Consider the following 13306-nt stretch of genomic DNA (forward strand, 5'->3'; position numbering starts at 1 on the left):
CTCTCTTTCTCTAGCATAAGGGTTTTCCTTTCAAATTCCTCAGCATTTTTAAGGTTTCACGTACATTGGTTTGGGGGTTTTTTGTTTTGGTTTGGTTGTTGGTTTGGTTTTTTTTTTGGTGGAAGCTGAGATTTGCTGATACTCACATGACTCCAAGAGTTTAAGCTTTCTATAAGAAAGTCAAAATCTTCCTGATATTTTAAACTGCTACGGCAGGCAGCAGCTTTACATGTCATGTCTCTATCTTAAGCTATTTTTTCCTGGAACAAGCACCAATTGGAAGGCTAGCTGCAGACATCATATTGCCAGAATAACCCCAGATATTTGTATGTATGCCCACACTCAAACATGCATACCTATGCTACACACATTTAGATATGTAGCCAGAAATTACAGCCAGTTTAGAGAAATGCTGATTTTCAGCACGAAATGTCTTTACTGCTCTTGTATAAGACAAACAATTATAGTTGAGCTAAATTTAGATGAATCAGGTTTTGGTTTCACATTGCCTTTATTGGGTGCAAATTTCTGGTAAATACCCATGACCTCGATGGTTTGCTTTTGTAACCACTCGTGCAAAACAGCAGCTTGAGTTCTACAGCCTTGATAGCCTGTACTGCAGACTGGAGTGTAAATGACTATATCCACAGAGATCTCAGTGGATTTGTGCTGATTTATACCAGCTCACTGGCTCAGCATGACTCCTGTTCCCTCTCACATACTCCAGTTCTATAAACTGATACAATTCCAGTGGGGTAATTCTGGATTTGTACTGGTAAATGAGAAAACTGACCAAAATTACTTAAGACAGCTAGAGAATGAGAGGGGGAAAAAAAAAAACAAACCCAAAAACATTTTCAAAAAGTCATAGTTCAGGCTTCTATAGAATTATATTATTTAGTCAAGCAAACTTACATAATTGCTTTCTGGGCCATCAACCCAAAATGTTAATTTCTAATACCTGTGCATGTGCATCCAATATGTACACAAAGGGAAAAGAAAATATTAATCTAAAATAGGACTGACTAATTTTCTGCAATACATAATTCATTAAACATAGATTCTGGCAGCTCAACTTTAACTCTGAAACAAAAGAAATCCACACAAAAGACAATAAATCTGCATTACACATGGTACTAAAATGATCCAATGGATTTATAGATGTTTACAAGTTTGCAGAGTGTGACACAGCGTCCACCAGAAATTTGATATTCACAGCACAAAACATCATAAACATATGTCTGCAACTACAAAAGGGCCTTTTTATGTGGGGATCATTGTTAAAATTGTCTTCAGAACATAAACCTTAAGTTGTAAATGCTACTCCCCATTTATTCTCCAAGACATAACAAATGAGGGAAGAAAAGCAGAGATATGTTTGTAATTGAAAATGTTTCTCAGGAAATGATCTGTACAGGAACATCATTCTCATTCCATTAACTGCTGACTCCAAGCCAACCATTTGTAAAAGTAAATAAATATGCAAACTGGCTGACAACAATGTGCCTGCCTTTAATGTTTCTGCATTAGTACTCAGTCACCAAAAAAGAACCTATTTTCTTTTCTCATTTCTCCATTAAACCAAACATGGCATGCACACAAAAGGAACAGGAGTAATGCTGTTCACAATAAAAGATGGGAGAAATGCTATGATTTTATTTTCATGTATGCAAAACAAATTAAATGCCTTTTGCCTTGAACTTTCTCTGAAGTCCAAAGCCACGCTCAAGTACCTCAGTGACTAGTTTGCTATTCCTTTTTTTTTTTTTTTTTTGCAATTGGCAGGGAAAAAAAAACCTCCACAGACAGACAGATGTCTGGTTTGGGTAGGTAAAAAACAATGAATCAGGAAGCAAACGGAGTCCTTTTTCAAAAGAGTACATGTGATTCTCTTTTGCCAGCTTCATTAAGCCTTCCATGCTTTCTCATTTCATTTGGGATGAAGGTTCTTTCTCAGAATTTCCCTCCAGTTTCTAAGAGGTAATAAGCAGTGAAGTGCCAAGCTAACACAGATGCCAATCATTCCATTCATTCCTTCTACATATCCTCTCAACACATCTTTTAAAATACCTAAGCAGTATCTGCAGACATTTTGAAAATCCTGTTACCCTACAGGAGTGTTTAAGATCCTACTGAAAAATCCCAAAAGGCAATTTTGGGAACAAATACAGACAAGAGTTCAATTGATGCTGGTTCTTATTCCCACTGAAGAACAAACCGTGCATATGAGAAATGCTGATGCCATTCCAAGTTCTTACCAAAATGTGCTGTGTGGAATCTGATCCCAAAACAAACTCCAAAGAGCATCAGCTACTTTGGTAGGGTGTTTGTGCAGCAGAAATATGCAGGTTGTTAGCTGCTCTGCACGTGCTATCCCAACATGCAAAATACTTCATTGAAACAAATCCTTTGACAGCAAAGTACTTGATGGAAACAAATCCTCTGATGGCTAAGATTCCCAATTTACTGAGGTATGTACTGAGAGATCTCTGAACTGATTTACTGAGGGATCTCAGAATAACACAGAGTACTTGGGGCCATACAGAGAAGAAGGGGAAGCATCTGTATCCTCCTCACTGACATCTTGATATTTCTCAAGTTACAACAAATCTGCATGTAGTAATACCCAGAAAAGAAGCAGTCAGACCTCTTGGTGCAAGTGGAGGCAATGGCTCTTCTTACATGCTCATCAGCTTGCTGCAACAATTTTTTCCAAACATTGTGGAGTGGTGAAGCAGATTTTACAGGGCTGACTTGCCTCATTTTGTGAATCACCAACCAGCTAAGAGCAGCTATTCCAACATCAACAAGAAGCGTTCATGCAGAGAAGACAAAACCAAGGATCTGTTCCAAGAAGTCTTTCCCAGCTCAACAAGTTCTAGCTATTCCTAAGGGAAAACCCAAAAATAGTGCTCAGGAATGTGAGGGCACACTAGTAGCAAGCTGAGGATTTCCTGAATTTCTTGCTCTTGTGTATATAAGCCTGGTTTCTGAAGGAGAAAAAGTTAAGAGAGACCCACTGCATCCCAGTAATCTAGATTTCTTGAAAGAAACAGAAAAAAGACTACTTTCACTGGAAAGTTAAAGCTCCTTCTCAGAGACTAGACACTGGTTTATGGGTCACACATCGTCCCCATTTTCAAACTGCAGTTACTAGAACTACTTGTGTTTTGAGATAAGCATCTCATCATCTTCAAGGAAAGACTCTGTGACAAAGGATTAAAAGATTTTTAATAAGTGCCCAAGCATTTCTACATCCCAGAAGGAAAAAAACCCAAAAACCCAAAACCACGTTAGTATCTTATGAGAGCTTCTCACGCTTCAAGACCTTTGTTTACTATCAAAATCAACCACGATGAAGTTTGGGGTTGACACCAAGGCAAAGCAGCAAACACAAGAAAGATGGGACAAGAGTCACCTGAAGAAATTAAAATAATAATGAATTCAAATATGTAGATATATTACTTATTGGCATAACTGGTAGTTTGCAGTCCATTTTTTGCTACCTTCTGTGTCAGTCCTGAGTATGTAACTGTGGTTCTCAGATTCAGCAGCAGAATTGACTTGCAACATCTAATTCTGTTTTTTCCCTTGACTTTAAAGATTTTCAATTGCTTGCTATGTTTAATATTTGTGCCTAACACACAGATGGTTTCTTAAAGTCTCTGCAATATGTCCTAGGGAATTGGGAGTTTATAGTCAAGGACAGAATCAGGATCTAATTTGGGAATTGGGATCTGCAGACAGGCCTTCAACATGGCAAAAATAGGCTGTGGCTTTGGCTGGATCAACAGAAACCCAGCTACATTTTGAAAGAAAAAGGGGTGGATTTGGTAAAAGATTGCAAAATGAAACCTTAAAATGGAAGAAATGTATCTTCTAGCATCCTGAAGGCTAAACTGTCCTTCAGGGCTCTCTGGGCCAACGTAGAACCTTTGACAGCAGAAAAGCTTCAGGCTTTGACTGCTACAGCAAGGACCTGAGAAAAGGGAACCTTCCTTATCTCACATGAGTGTGCATTGTCAAGCTGAACACTCATGTGTGCAGCCCCTCTGCTTTTCCCAGCCATACAGCACTAAGAGCTAGTTCAGGGATGAGAAGGATATATTAGGGCTGTCTGTGGAAATCCCTGGCCAGAGGAGGACTTTGGTCAGCTGGCATAAATCACAGTGTGGTGTGATCAATAGTGTGGCTGTGCTATCCTCCTAAAACACATTTACACAAAAGTGTTAAGATGATGATGCAAGACAGGACTTTGGTAGCACAAACTAGAAATTGGGTTGGGCTTAGGAAAGCAGAATTTGTTCTCAATTTGCACAGGAAATAAATCAACACTTTCCAGCCTAGGTTTTCAAATCCCTTAATCAGAATTAATTCATTTAACAGAAGAAAACAGCAGTATCCTCATTCTGCTGCATAGGAAAAAACCCACAATTCTAGTTTAAGGAATACATCTACATGTTTCCTTTCTGGAGACAAATTGCACTTGTAAAATGGTAGCCTAGCACTTAAAATACAGCCTTAAAAGCTCATTTGTAATGTTACACTAGCCTGACAGAGCAGACAGGAATACCTGTACCTTTTGCTTTCCAAACCCCTGTCATGGCAAAGAAAACACCCTTTTTTCCCTATAAACCTGTAGTAATGATTTTCATCCACCCCTGTGGCTTGCCCTTCATGGCCCTGCCTGGTACCCTCTGTGCATTCCTAATTTTGCTTATTTCCTTATAAAATCCAACAGCTGCTCCAACTTCCAAATGCCCTGTCTAAAACAAACCACCTGCCTGAACTGTCCATCTGATTGAGGTGTTTCTGTGAAGATCAGCACCCTAAGGGTAAAGCCCCAGCTCTGAACTGCACATGCACTGCCACTGTCTGTTCCAAGAGATCTCAAACACACTGGAATTTCAGAGCAGCACCTGCTAGCACCTGTCAGACAAGGGAAACACCCCTGTGTGAACTCCTACCTGCTACATGCATTTCCTGGGTTGCTGTCATTGTCAACATATCCATTTCAATTTCCTGTCCCACTTTGCAGGTGGGCATACCTAAACCTGCAGCTCAATCATCAACATAAATTACCTCAAATGGGTTTTACTCTATGGCACTAACACATTTGGAGTTTCCCCGAAATAATCTGCAGCCTTCAACTTTGATGTTGTGAGTTTGTGCTCCTGTTCCTCTTAGAAAGTGCATAGTACCATGAAGTTTTCATTTTAATAAGCATGAATATTAAAACTTACTGACTGCATAACACATAGTCCATTTGAAAATTGCTATCCCAAGCATGCTTTTGACTAAAATGACAACTTGCCCTGATTGGAAATTCAGCTAATAAATATCACTATTTTCAGCTGATAAAAACCACTATTTTCACACTGGAGCCAGTGTTACCCAAAGAGAGTATTTGTACCAAACCGAAGCTAATAGAAACACATAATCTTATGAAACATCACAGGATGAAACAGCTAATTCTATTTCATATTGCAGAAATACTTTCATGGAATAACATTAAATATTAGTAGACTGCTGTATTTTCTTCTTCTTTTACCCAGGAAAAACAAAGTCTGATGCGAGTAAGAAGAAAATAAACTCTCATTCTTATCTTCAAAATACTGCAAATCAAAAATAACTACCATTGTAAAAATACAGGGTCAGAAAGCAATAACCAGAAAAGCAAAACAACCAGAGGAGTCGGTCTGGGCTCCTACCTTTAGGGCAAAATGCTCCACAGCCCATCATAGGGTCGCTGGGCCACCTTCATAGTGCATCCCAGGGGGAAGAGCAGTCCTTGAGGTGTTGGAAGCCCCTGGCAGGGCCCTGGGCTGCTGCTCTTCAGAGGAGCTGGTTTACTTTCGAGCCTGTTTTCCACCAGAATGGTCCAAGCACATCACAACTCCTGGCTCAGAGCATCGCTTCAGAACAAGCGACTGACTGCCTATATAATTTAATATGATGCCACATGAGACTCATAGACCATCTGCAAAAGAAACTAAATCTGCTTTTTGCAGCTCGGTGAGTTGTGTTCTGAAGGCTGGGATGCAGTTTTGATTGTGTGCTTTTGTTATCAGTCATACAACTAAACAAAGTGCTCAAAGGGCAAGTGCAAAACACACGTTTTTAGCAATCCCAGTCTGTTTCTGTTCTGGGTAACTTGTACCTTTTCCCCTTGTAACTGAATAAAGTCACAGGTCCCCTCAAAGCACAGGAAAAATCTATGCATAGACACTGCAACACTGGATAGGAAATTTCTTTCTCTTTCTCTTTTTTTTTTTTTTTTTTTTTTTTTTTTTTTTTTTTTTTTTTTTTTTTTTTTTTTTAAAAAAAATTTTTTGTTTTGTTTAGTTTTTGTTGTGAAACAAAGTCTGATCAACAGGAGTTACTTGAATCCTGTTGTCTGAATTGAGATGCATGTATGATATTACCAAATATTACCAAATTCAGATCCTGATCACAGCATTCTTTTCTCTACAAATACTTCCCTACTGAAATAATTAGCAACACTCACATGGAACAAGGACTAAGCCCTGAAACAAATGAAAGCATATATAAAAAGCTAAAAAGCAGAGGAAAGCAGAGGTATGAGCCATCAAAAAAATAATAAACTACTGGTAAGAAATAAAGTAGTTTTATGGTCTATGGGCTCTTCCAAAGGGGGACAGTAATGAAAATATAATCTAAAGCAATTACTTACTTGGGCTAAAAATCAAATTCCTACGAAATTCTCTACAGACTAAAACTTTTCAGAAGCTATAAAATGTCTAAGTGCTTGTTTCACCTTGGAGCAGGAGGAGGGAAGTGACACATCCCTGGCTCATTTCTAAGTCATGGAAAGTAGTTACCTTTCTAATTTCCAATGGAACTCCATTTAAAATACCCGTGCCAAAAAATAAGTATGGAGCACGGAGCGGTGTTTGTTTACTGTTTAGGGTTATTCAGCTGTGCTACACAACATTCCTCCCCCAGGTTTCCTATCAGATGTGACTCCTTGCAGAAAAAGTCTCAGAGCTCTCATCAGTGTTCTGACACCACATTCTTTGCCGTTTGAAAGAGTCTCTGATACACACTGGTCTGCAGCTTTTGGGTCACTCCTAAAAGCAGCTTTCCCTTCCAACATTTCTATTTCATGCTGCACTCACAAGTAGTCATGGGGCTCCCCATTCTCACTCCTGGAGTCCCACTGCCTTCTGGCACTGAAAACCTGCATTGTTGGACTGCTGAATAACAGCATTCAGTTACAGACAACACTGAGCTGGCAGTTCTTTACCAAGCTTTCCTTTTCTTAATTTCTGAATAGAATCATAAGTGTCCCACATACTTTATTATGGCAATCCTGCTTGGGACACAAGTACAGCTAAAGGGAAAACAGTGCTTCACTTGAAATGTCAAGAAAGATGCTGAAAATTATTATATATTAAGAAAACTCATGAAGTCTGAAGTCACAGCTACCTGCATCATCAATTAAATCACTTATTTTATAAGTGATTATTTACATCTGTTCATAAAATAGTATTTTTTTTGCATGCACAAAAGTAGTTATTTTACAAAAAGTAGTAAATGAAATTTGTTTCTTTTATGCTGAATTTTTATACCTACAGAAGCAGACAAAAGATCATGTCCAGGAAGTAGGTGAGGTTACAGCAGGGTAAGAAGGCTGCAAATTAGCTAAAGCAGAGCTCTTTCCTCAGAGGGTATAACATGGGAAGAAGTTGAAAACGTCAGCAGGTCTGAAGTGCACAGCTCGGGGACCCAGTAGAGGAATTTCTACTCCTTCTCTCTGTCATTCATTTTTACTTGCCACAAACGTAAACTCAAGCAGGGCTGGATTTCTAATTCCTGTAATATAACAACAACAACATCACCTTTCAAAAAGCCTGTGCACTTCTCCCTTCCCTTAGCAGAGATCACTGCAGGGAGAAAACCCAGCACATTGGTAAGATGCTTTGGGCCTAGAGCTTCCCAAACTGTTCCTAAGGGCTCATTTTCAACCCTGCAATTTTCAGCTTTGTAAAAACAGAAATACAGCCAGGGAGGACTAAAGTCTTATTCAAGCCGTTTTGGCCATCAATACAGGAAACAATTCAAAGGCAACATGACACTGATAGCTTAATTTGTGAAAATGGATAAATACTGGATCTGCCACATAGCACATTAACCCATGTAACAAATAAATACAGAAATAGCACTGCAATACTTGGTTAAAAGGTTTTGGTTCACAGAGGAGGAAATTCAATTAAAGCATGTAATGTCAATTACTGTCATTTGTAATTTTATTTTGCTTCCCTAGAAACAATACAGATGCAGGATTCTAAAGTTACCTGCATGTTTGATGCAAATGGGATAAAATTATCTAGGTTCTGAGAAAATCCAGATAGTAGTAGGGAAAAAACCCACAGTTTTACCTAACCTCACTTGTGGATCTTCTTCAGAGGGCTGGCCACATGAGAACTGACAAGGCTTCCATTTAAACACATAAGCCAACAACCCAGACCTGAAACAGGACTTTTATGTTTCAAAAATGATGTTAAGTCATCAGAAAGGCTGGGAGGAGAGCAACTGCTTAATTCTCAGCTACTGCATATGGGCACAGCCTTACTAAAGGCAGCAGAAGAGCATTGACTGGTATCAGAGAGAATTCACCTCACTGTTTACACTGATTGATTCCAACTGGAAAATTACAGACTTAATGCTTCTGTCTCCTTCACTCTGCTCTGTGTAAAAGTGACTAAGAGACTAAAAGCCATGTGGAAGACTCCACGCATCCCACCAGCACAGAAACAAACATTGCCAAATATCATCAGTCCCTTTTCCCCTTTGCCACGGGAAATGCGCTGCAGCATCAGCACCCAATTCTATTTCACACCAACAGCTGTGCAGCAGCAGAGCTCAGTGCTGCACAGGAGCATCCTACCCATGGCATATTCTGCTGAAGTCAGGAAAGAATATAAAAAAAATGAATTAATTAATGTTGGTGAAATTAATGCCAGGCATCTTTCTACCTTGCAAATGATGATATGAGCTACACCAGAACTAGCAGAAAATCTGCTGTAAAGACCTCCAAGCCATTTTCCTTCAAGCATCACTGCTTCTAAATATGGAAGCATTCTGCCTTTGAAAACCCATACCTTCCTCAATAGTGTAATGCTACAGTAAAATGATGATTGGAATGATAGCAAAGAGCTAACAAAAGAAAGACTAAATCAATCAGTTGCTTTCTTATGCCTCTAAATGATACACATAAATCGTGTCTATCAGGTTCTCCCAGGCTATTTCAGGAGCAAGCAGAACACAAAATGATGCAGATTCATTACAAAAAGTCTAAATCTAATCTACCTGAATTTAAAATGCCAGGAATCATGTAAATGGAAGAAAAGATGACAGACCTTGCATGTTATACATAAGCAGAAACAAGAGTCATATGAACTGGGAGTCACACAAGGTGCTCATTTACCAAGAAATTACAGGTGAGATCCCTGGCAGTGTCAACATCTAGTGGTGTAACTACAGTGAGGACAGAGGTGTCTCCAAACTGCCCTTGTGCCTTCCCCTGCCCTCCAGAGGATGCCATGATCCTGGCACTTGGGACTTCAGGGGTGGCACTGAGGGTATGGGTGACATTTAACCTCCCCTCTCCACTCACCAGGGCTAAAATCCATAAGAGAAGAATTCCAGCACAGGCTGTGTGATGCAAATGGAGAAGGTAGATACCAGAGTTATGTTTTTAGTCATAAATTGAAACTGTGTTCTTCCCAAATAACACACGCATGCTGACAAAAGTAATTTAAAAGGGTCAATGCCAACTAGATCTAGGTGGCAAATGCAAGAAAATAAGACTCTTGAAAAATAAAATACTACTGATGTGACACAGTTCACCTATAATATAACTGACATATGGCAAAAAAATGCATTGACAAGAACCTGAGGAACTCCAACTTTCCCAGAATGTTACTATTATTTGCAATGCACCTTGCAAGGTCCAAGTGTTACTCAACACAGGCAGGCCCATTGCCTTTTTCCCTAAACACACAGGAGAATGATGTTATACCTATAAATACACACACTATTCTATGCCACGTATCATAAACAAAATCTTTACAACAACCATACATGCACACAAAATTGGATCATTTGGAACACTCAGTGGTACAGCCTCTCTCTCCTAAAAGGCCAGCCTCATTCCCTGCCATTAAATCAAGACACATTCAGGTCTAAAACCTTCACCTGGAGCCAACTTCTTGACTTGCCATGTGCTGACATTTTAAACTGAATGCAGGAATAATTCTCCTCTCATTTTCTAAGCTATGCTGGATCAAAATCTAAACATCAGCAACGCTCCTGAAAATACAATAAGAACCTCAAAGTCAACAGAATCTCAGCAGCATAAACCCAGTACGCAGATCAGACCTAAATCATAACTCCTGCACATTTCTCTTGTGGCACAAAAATATTACTCAGCAACAGGCAACACAATTGATTACCAAATAGTTTACTCAGTTTTATGTCATTATTTCTCAAGTGGAAAAAGTACTGACTTTAAGGGATGCACTAAATTGGCTCAAAGTTGGTGCTAGAGCAAGAGGAAAAAACCCTTGATTTATAGACCTGCACATTAACAAGTGCCTCTTTCTTGTTACTCTCTCTCTGCCTTCCATTTAGAGTTCAAGTTACTGGAGTTGGATTTCCTCTAGGTCTGGGCCCTATTCAGTGCCTGCATTACTACCCCAATTCCAGTGGAGATTCCATTTCCAGAGTCCTGCCAAGCTGGCAATATGGTTCCTGAGAGACTACTTTGCCTGACATGCAGTAAGCTATTTATTGACACACCACTGTTCCCATTCAGTTCTGCACCTAAGCACTGAACTGGATAGCAGTTCCATATGTTGGATCTGTTACACTTCTCTGGAAAATTATATTACTTTGGGTAAATAAAAAGCTAAGAGCAGCAGGAAAAATATCATAAAAATGCAGCCGAATTTGTTTCATCCTGCCTCCATCAGCAAATTTGGTCTATGACCTCTGCATATGAGTCATACAAGTGCTTTAAAACTTGCAGTGATTTATATTTTCAGGATAGGAAGTTCAAGGCTTATATTTCTGCTCCCCTACCATACATTATTATTCTTTATACCCAATTTCTTGATAATTATCTATCTAAAATATATAGGCATCTTTTTTTCCTACTTTGTGGTGCACATTAACCAAAACCATTCATCTCAATAACCAGTCTCTGGGTTCTTGGCAGAGTAGAGCTGAATGTGTAGGCTATTCCTGGAACCATCCTAGGCTGATGCTCTCATCACAGTTTTAGTCATGGAAACAGGCATCCACCGAGACAGGCATTGTTTGTTAAAAAGGAAATTCCTGGCATATCTGTGAGAAATGAGGAGTAATACCAGTTAAAAATATAATATTTGCATAGGGGTGTTCATTAGAAGGAAGGCTTCAGTCTGCTCCACAAATCAGGTGATGCTTTTTGGAGATTTGGGTTCGTGTCCTGCTGAGAGGCCACTCTCTGTATTCACAGTCCCTCTGCAGCACAGCTTCGCTCCACGAGACTTCCCTTCACACAGGAGCAACAAGTTCTCTTCAAGCTTTGAGGAGATCTAGTAAAAGAGCTGACTTTCCTTTTCTCTAAGCATTATTAGTGGGGCTTTTGGATCCACAGATCTGCACTTTCTACGGCCCATTTGACCTTCACCACAACATTCACAAGGTCATGAGGAGGGTCTCACTGCCTTGAAAGGGATAACTTGCTTCCCTCGTGATTCAGCCCCGTGAGAAGCACAGTGCAGCTCTAGCCATGGATATGTGCCTTTACCATGAGGGACCAACTCTGAATTGCTGTAGTGGTGAGCTGCCACTCATTAAGCACTCTTTGCCTGACTTCCTGTAAAATTCAGCAAAGAGTCCCTTCACTCAATAACAGTGTAAAAATCAATCTCCACAGATAAATTTTTTGCAGCTCTGTGTCTTCAGCACTTGCCTCTGTAGGATATTTCAAGACAGCAAAAGCAAAGTGTCTCACTCTTCAGAGTCTGGGGAGTTTGTGTGACAATGGTGTTTATCCTCTTTGCTCTCTTGGATTGGTCCTGCCCAGACAATGAAAACCTTTTCATCTCATCTCTCTAGAGTACGAACAGAGATCAATAATTCTGCTTTATCAAATGGAAAATCTCTGGGGTCTTGTGCTGGCAGCTTTATTTAGATGGAAATCTATGTTCATCCCTGGGAAGCCTTGCTTTATAAAACGATTTTCTGTAACATTCAGACTTCAGTGGATCTTTCAAATAATGTCTAGGCTGAATGAGTTAAAACACAGGTGAAGTTTCCCTGCTGAATGATCAGCTCAAGCACAAAACCTGACCTGACAGATCTGGATCAGTTTTAGAAGTCGGCTGCAAAATGTTACATCAGTGAGCAAGTTAATCCTAACGGAGGACCTGAAAGCTTCTGTTTTTCTTCAAATGTTTCCATTTTCATTAGTACTACAGGGCATGTCAGGCGAATCCTGCCCTTTGTTATTTGTGCAGCCCGATTGCAATTAAGCTAACAAGTCTGCTGTAGTACAGGATGGTGTCCAAACCCTTTTCATAGCTGTGGTAGCTCAGGAAGAAGAAAGCAAACCCTTAATTTGTCACTGAGGTAAGCATTTATCGACTGTGGGACCAAAGGAAGGTCAACACATCTCTGCTGTTGCAGAACTACAATGGCACTTTAAGCCTCCTGATACCACTTTGATGCACACAATGGCCATTATCACTATTTCATGAATATGAGAACAGCCACAAAGAAAAAAAAATGAAAGAGAATTTGCATGCAGCCTCAGAGCAGAACGGGATTAGTGCTCAGAGGCTGCTGCTCCCAGGCACAGGCTCAGTCCCCACATCCATCACTCTCACCCACATCCCTCTCCCCTCACCCACTGTCCTGATTCAAGCTGATCACCTCCTCAACGCTGCTCTCCCCTTCCAAGGCCCGTGTTTGTTATCTCCTTTCCAATCTCCCACTCTGGTGCTGCTCCTGCCACTTCCTCCCCACGGCTTCCCCCTTCTGCACCCTACAGGGGCAGGCATAGAGCCAGAGCTGTTATGTCCAAGTGATCTTGTTTTCCAGATCCCAAGGGAGCAGAACCAGATAGATAAATGATGAAAAACAGTGCCCCATGCTGCCAATCTAATTTATCATATTTTGAATGCAGGTATTAAAAATATGAAAATTATTATTGACTCCCTCTTGTCCCACTTAGTGGCACCTTAGACTGATCATCTGAACTTTGCCTTAGAAATCTGTTTCCAGAGTTAACTGC

The 13306-nt window shown here is 40.0% G+C and overlaps 1 protein-coding gene across 2 annotated transcripts in view; it reads right to left on the reverse strand.

The window, feature by feature from the left end:
- The window catches only part of PARVA (parvin alpha), a 62546-nt gene that overhangs the window by 28644 nt on the left and 20596 nt on the right, over positions 1–13306 (reverse strand). Inside the window, exon 1 of one of the 2 annotated variants that reach the window (XM_041485658.1) lies at positions 5712–5823. The exons of the other annotated variant lie outside the window; for it this stretch is intronic. Within the exon in view, the coding sequence (XP_041341592.1) occupies positions 5712–5742 (31 nt within the window). The 5' untranslated portion in view covers positions 5743–5823. Of the gene's footprint in view, positions 1–5711; positions 5824–13306 lie in introns of those variants that run through there. 2 annotated transcript variants of the gene reach the window in all.

Source organism: Pyrgilauda ruficollis, unplaced genomic scaffold (genome assembly GCF_017590135.1).
Source record: "Pyrgilauda ruficollis isolate IOZ18807 unplaced genomic scaffold, ASM1759013v1 scaffold119, whole genome shotgun sequence".
Lineage (NCBI taxonomy): Eukaryota > Metazoa > Chordata > Aves > Passeriformes > Passeridae > Pyrgilauda > Pyrgilauda ruficollis.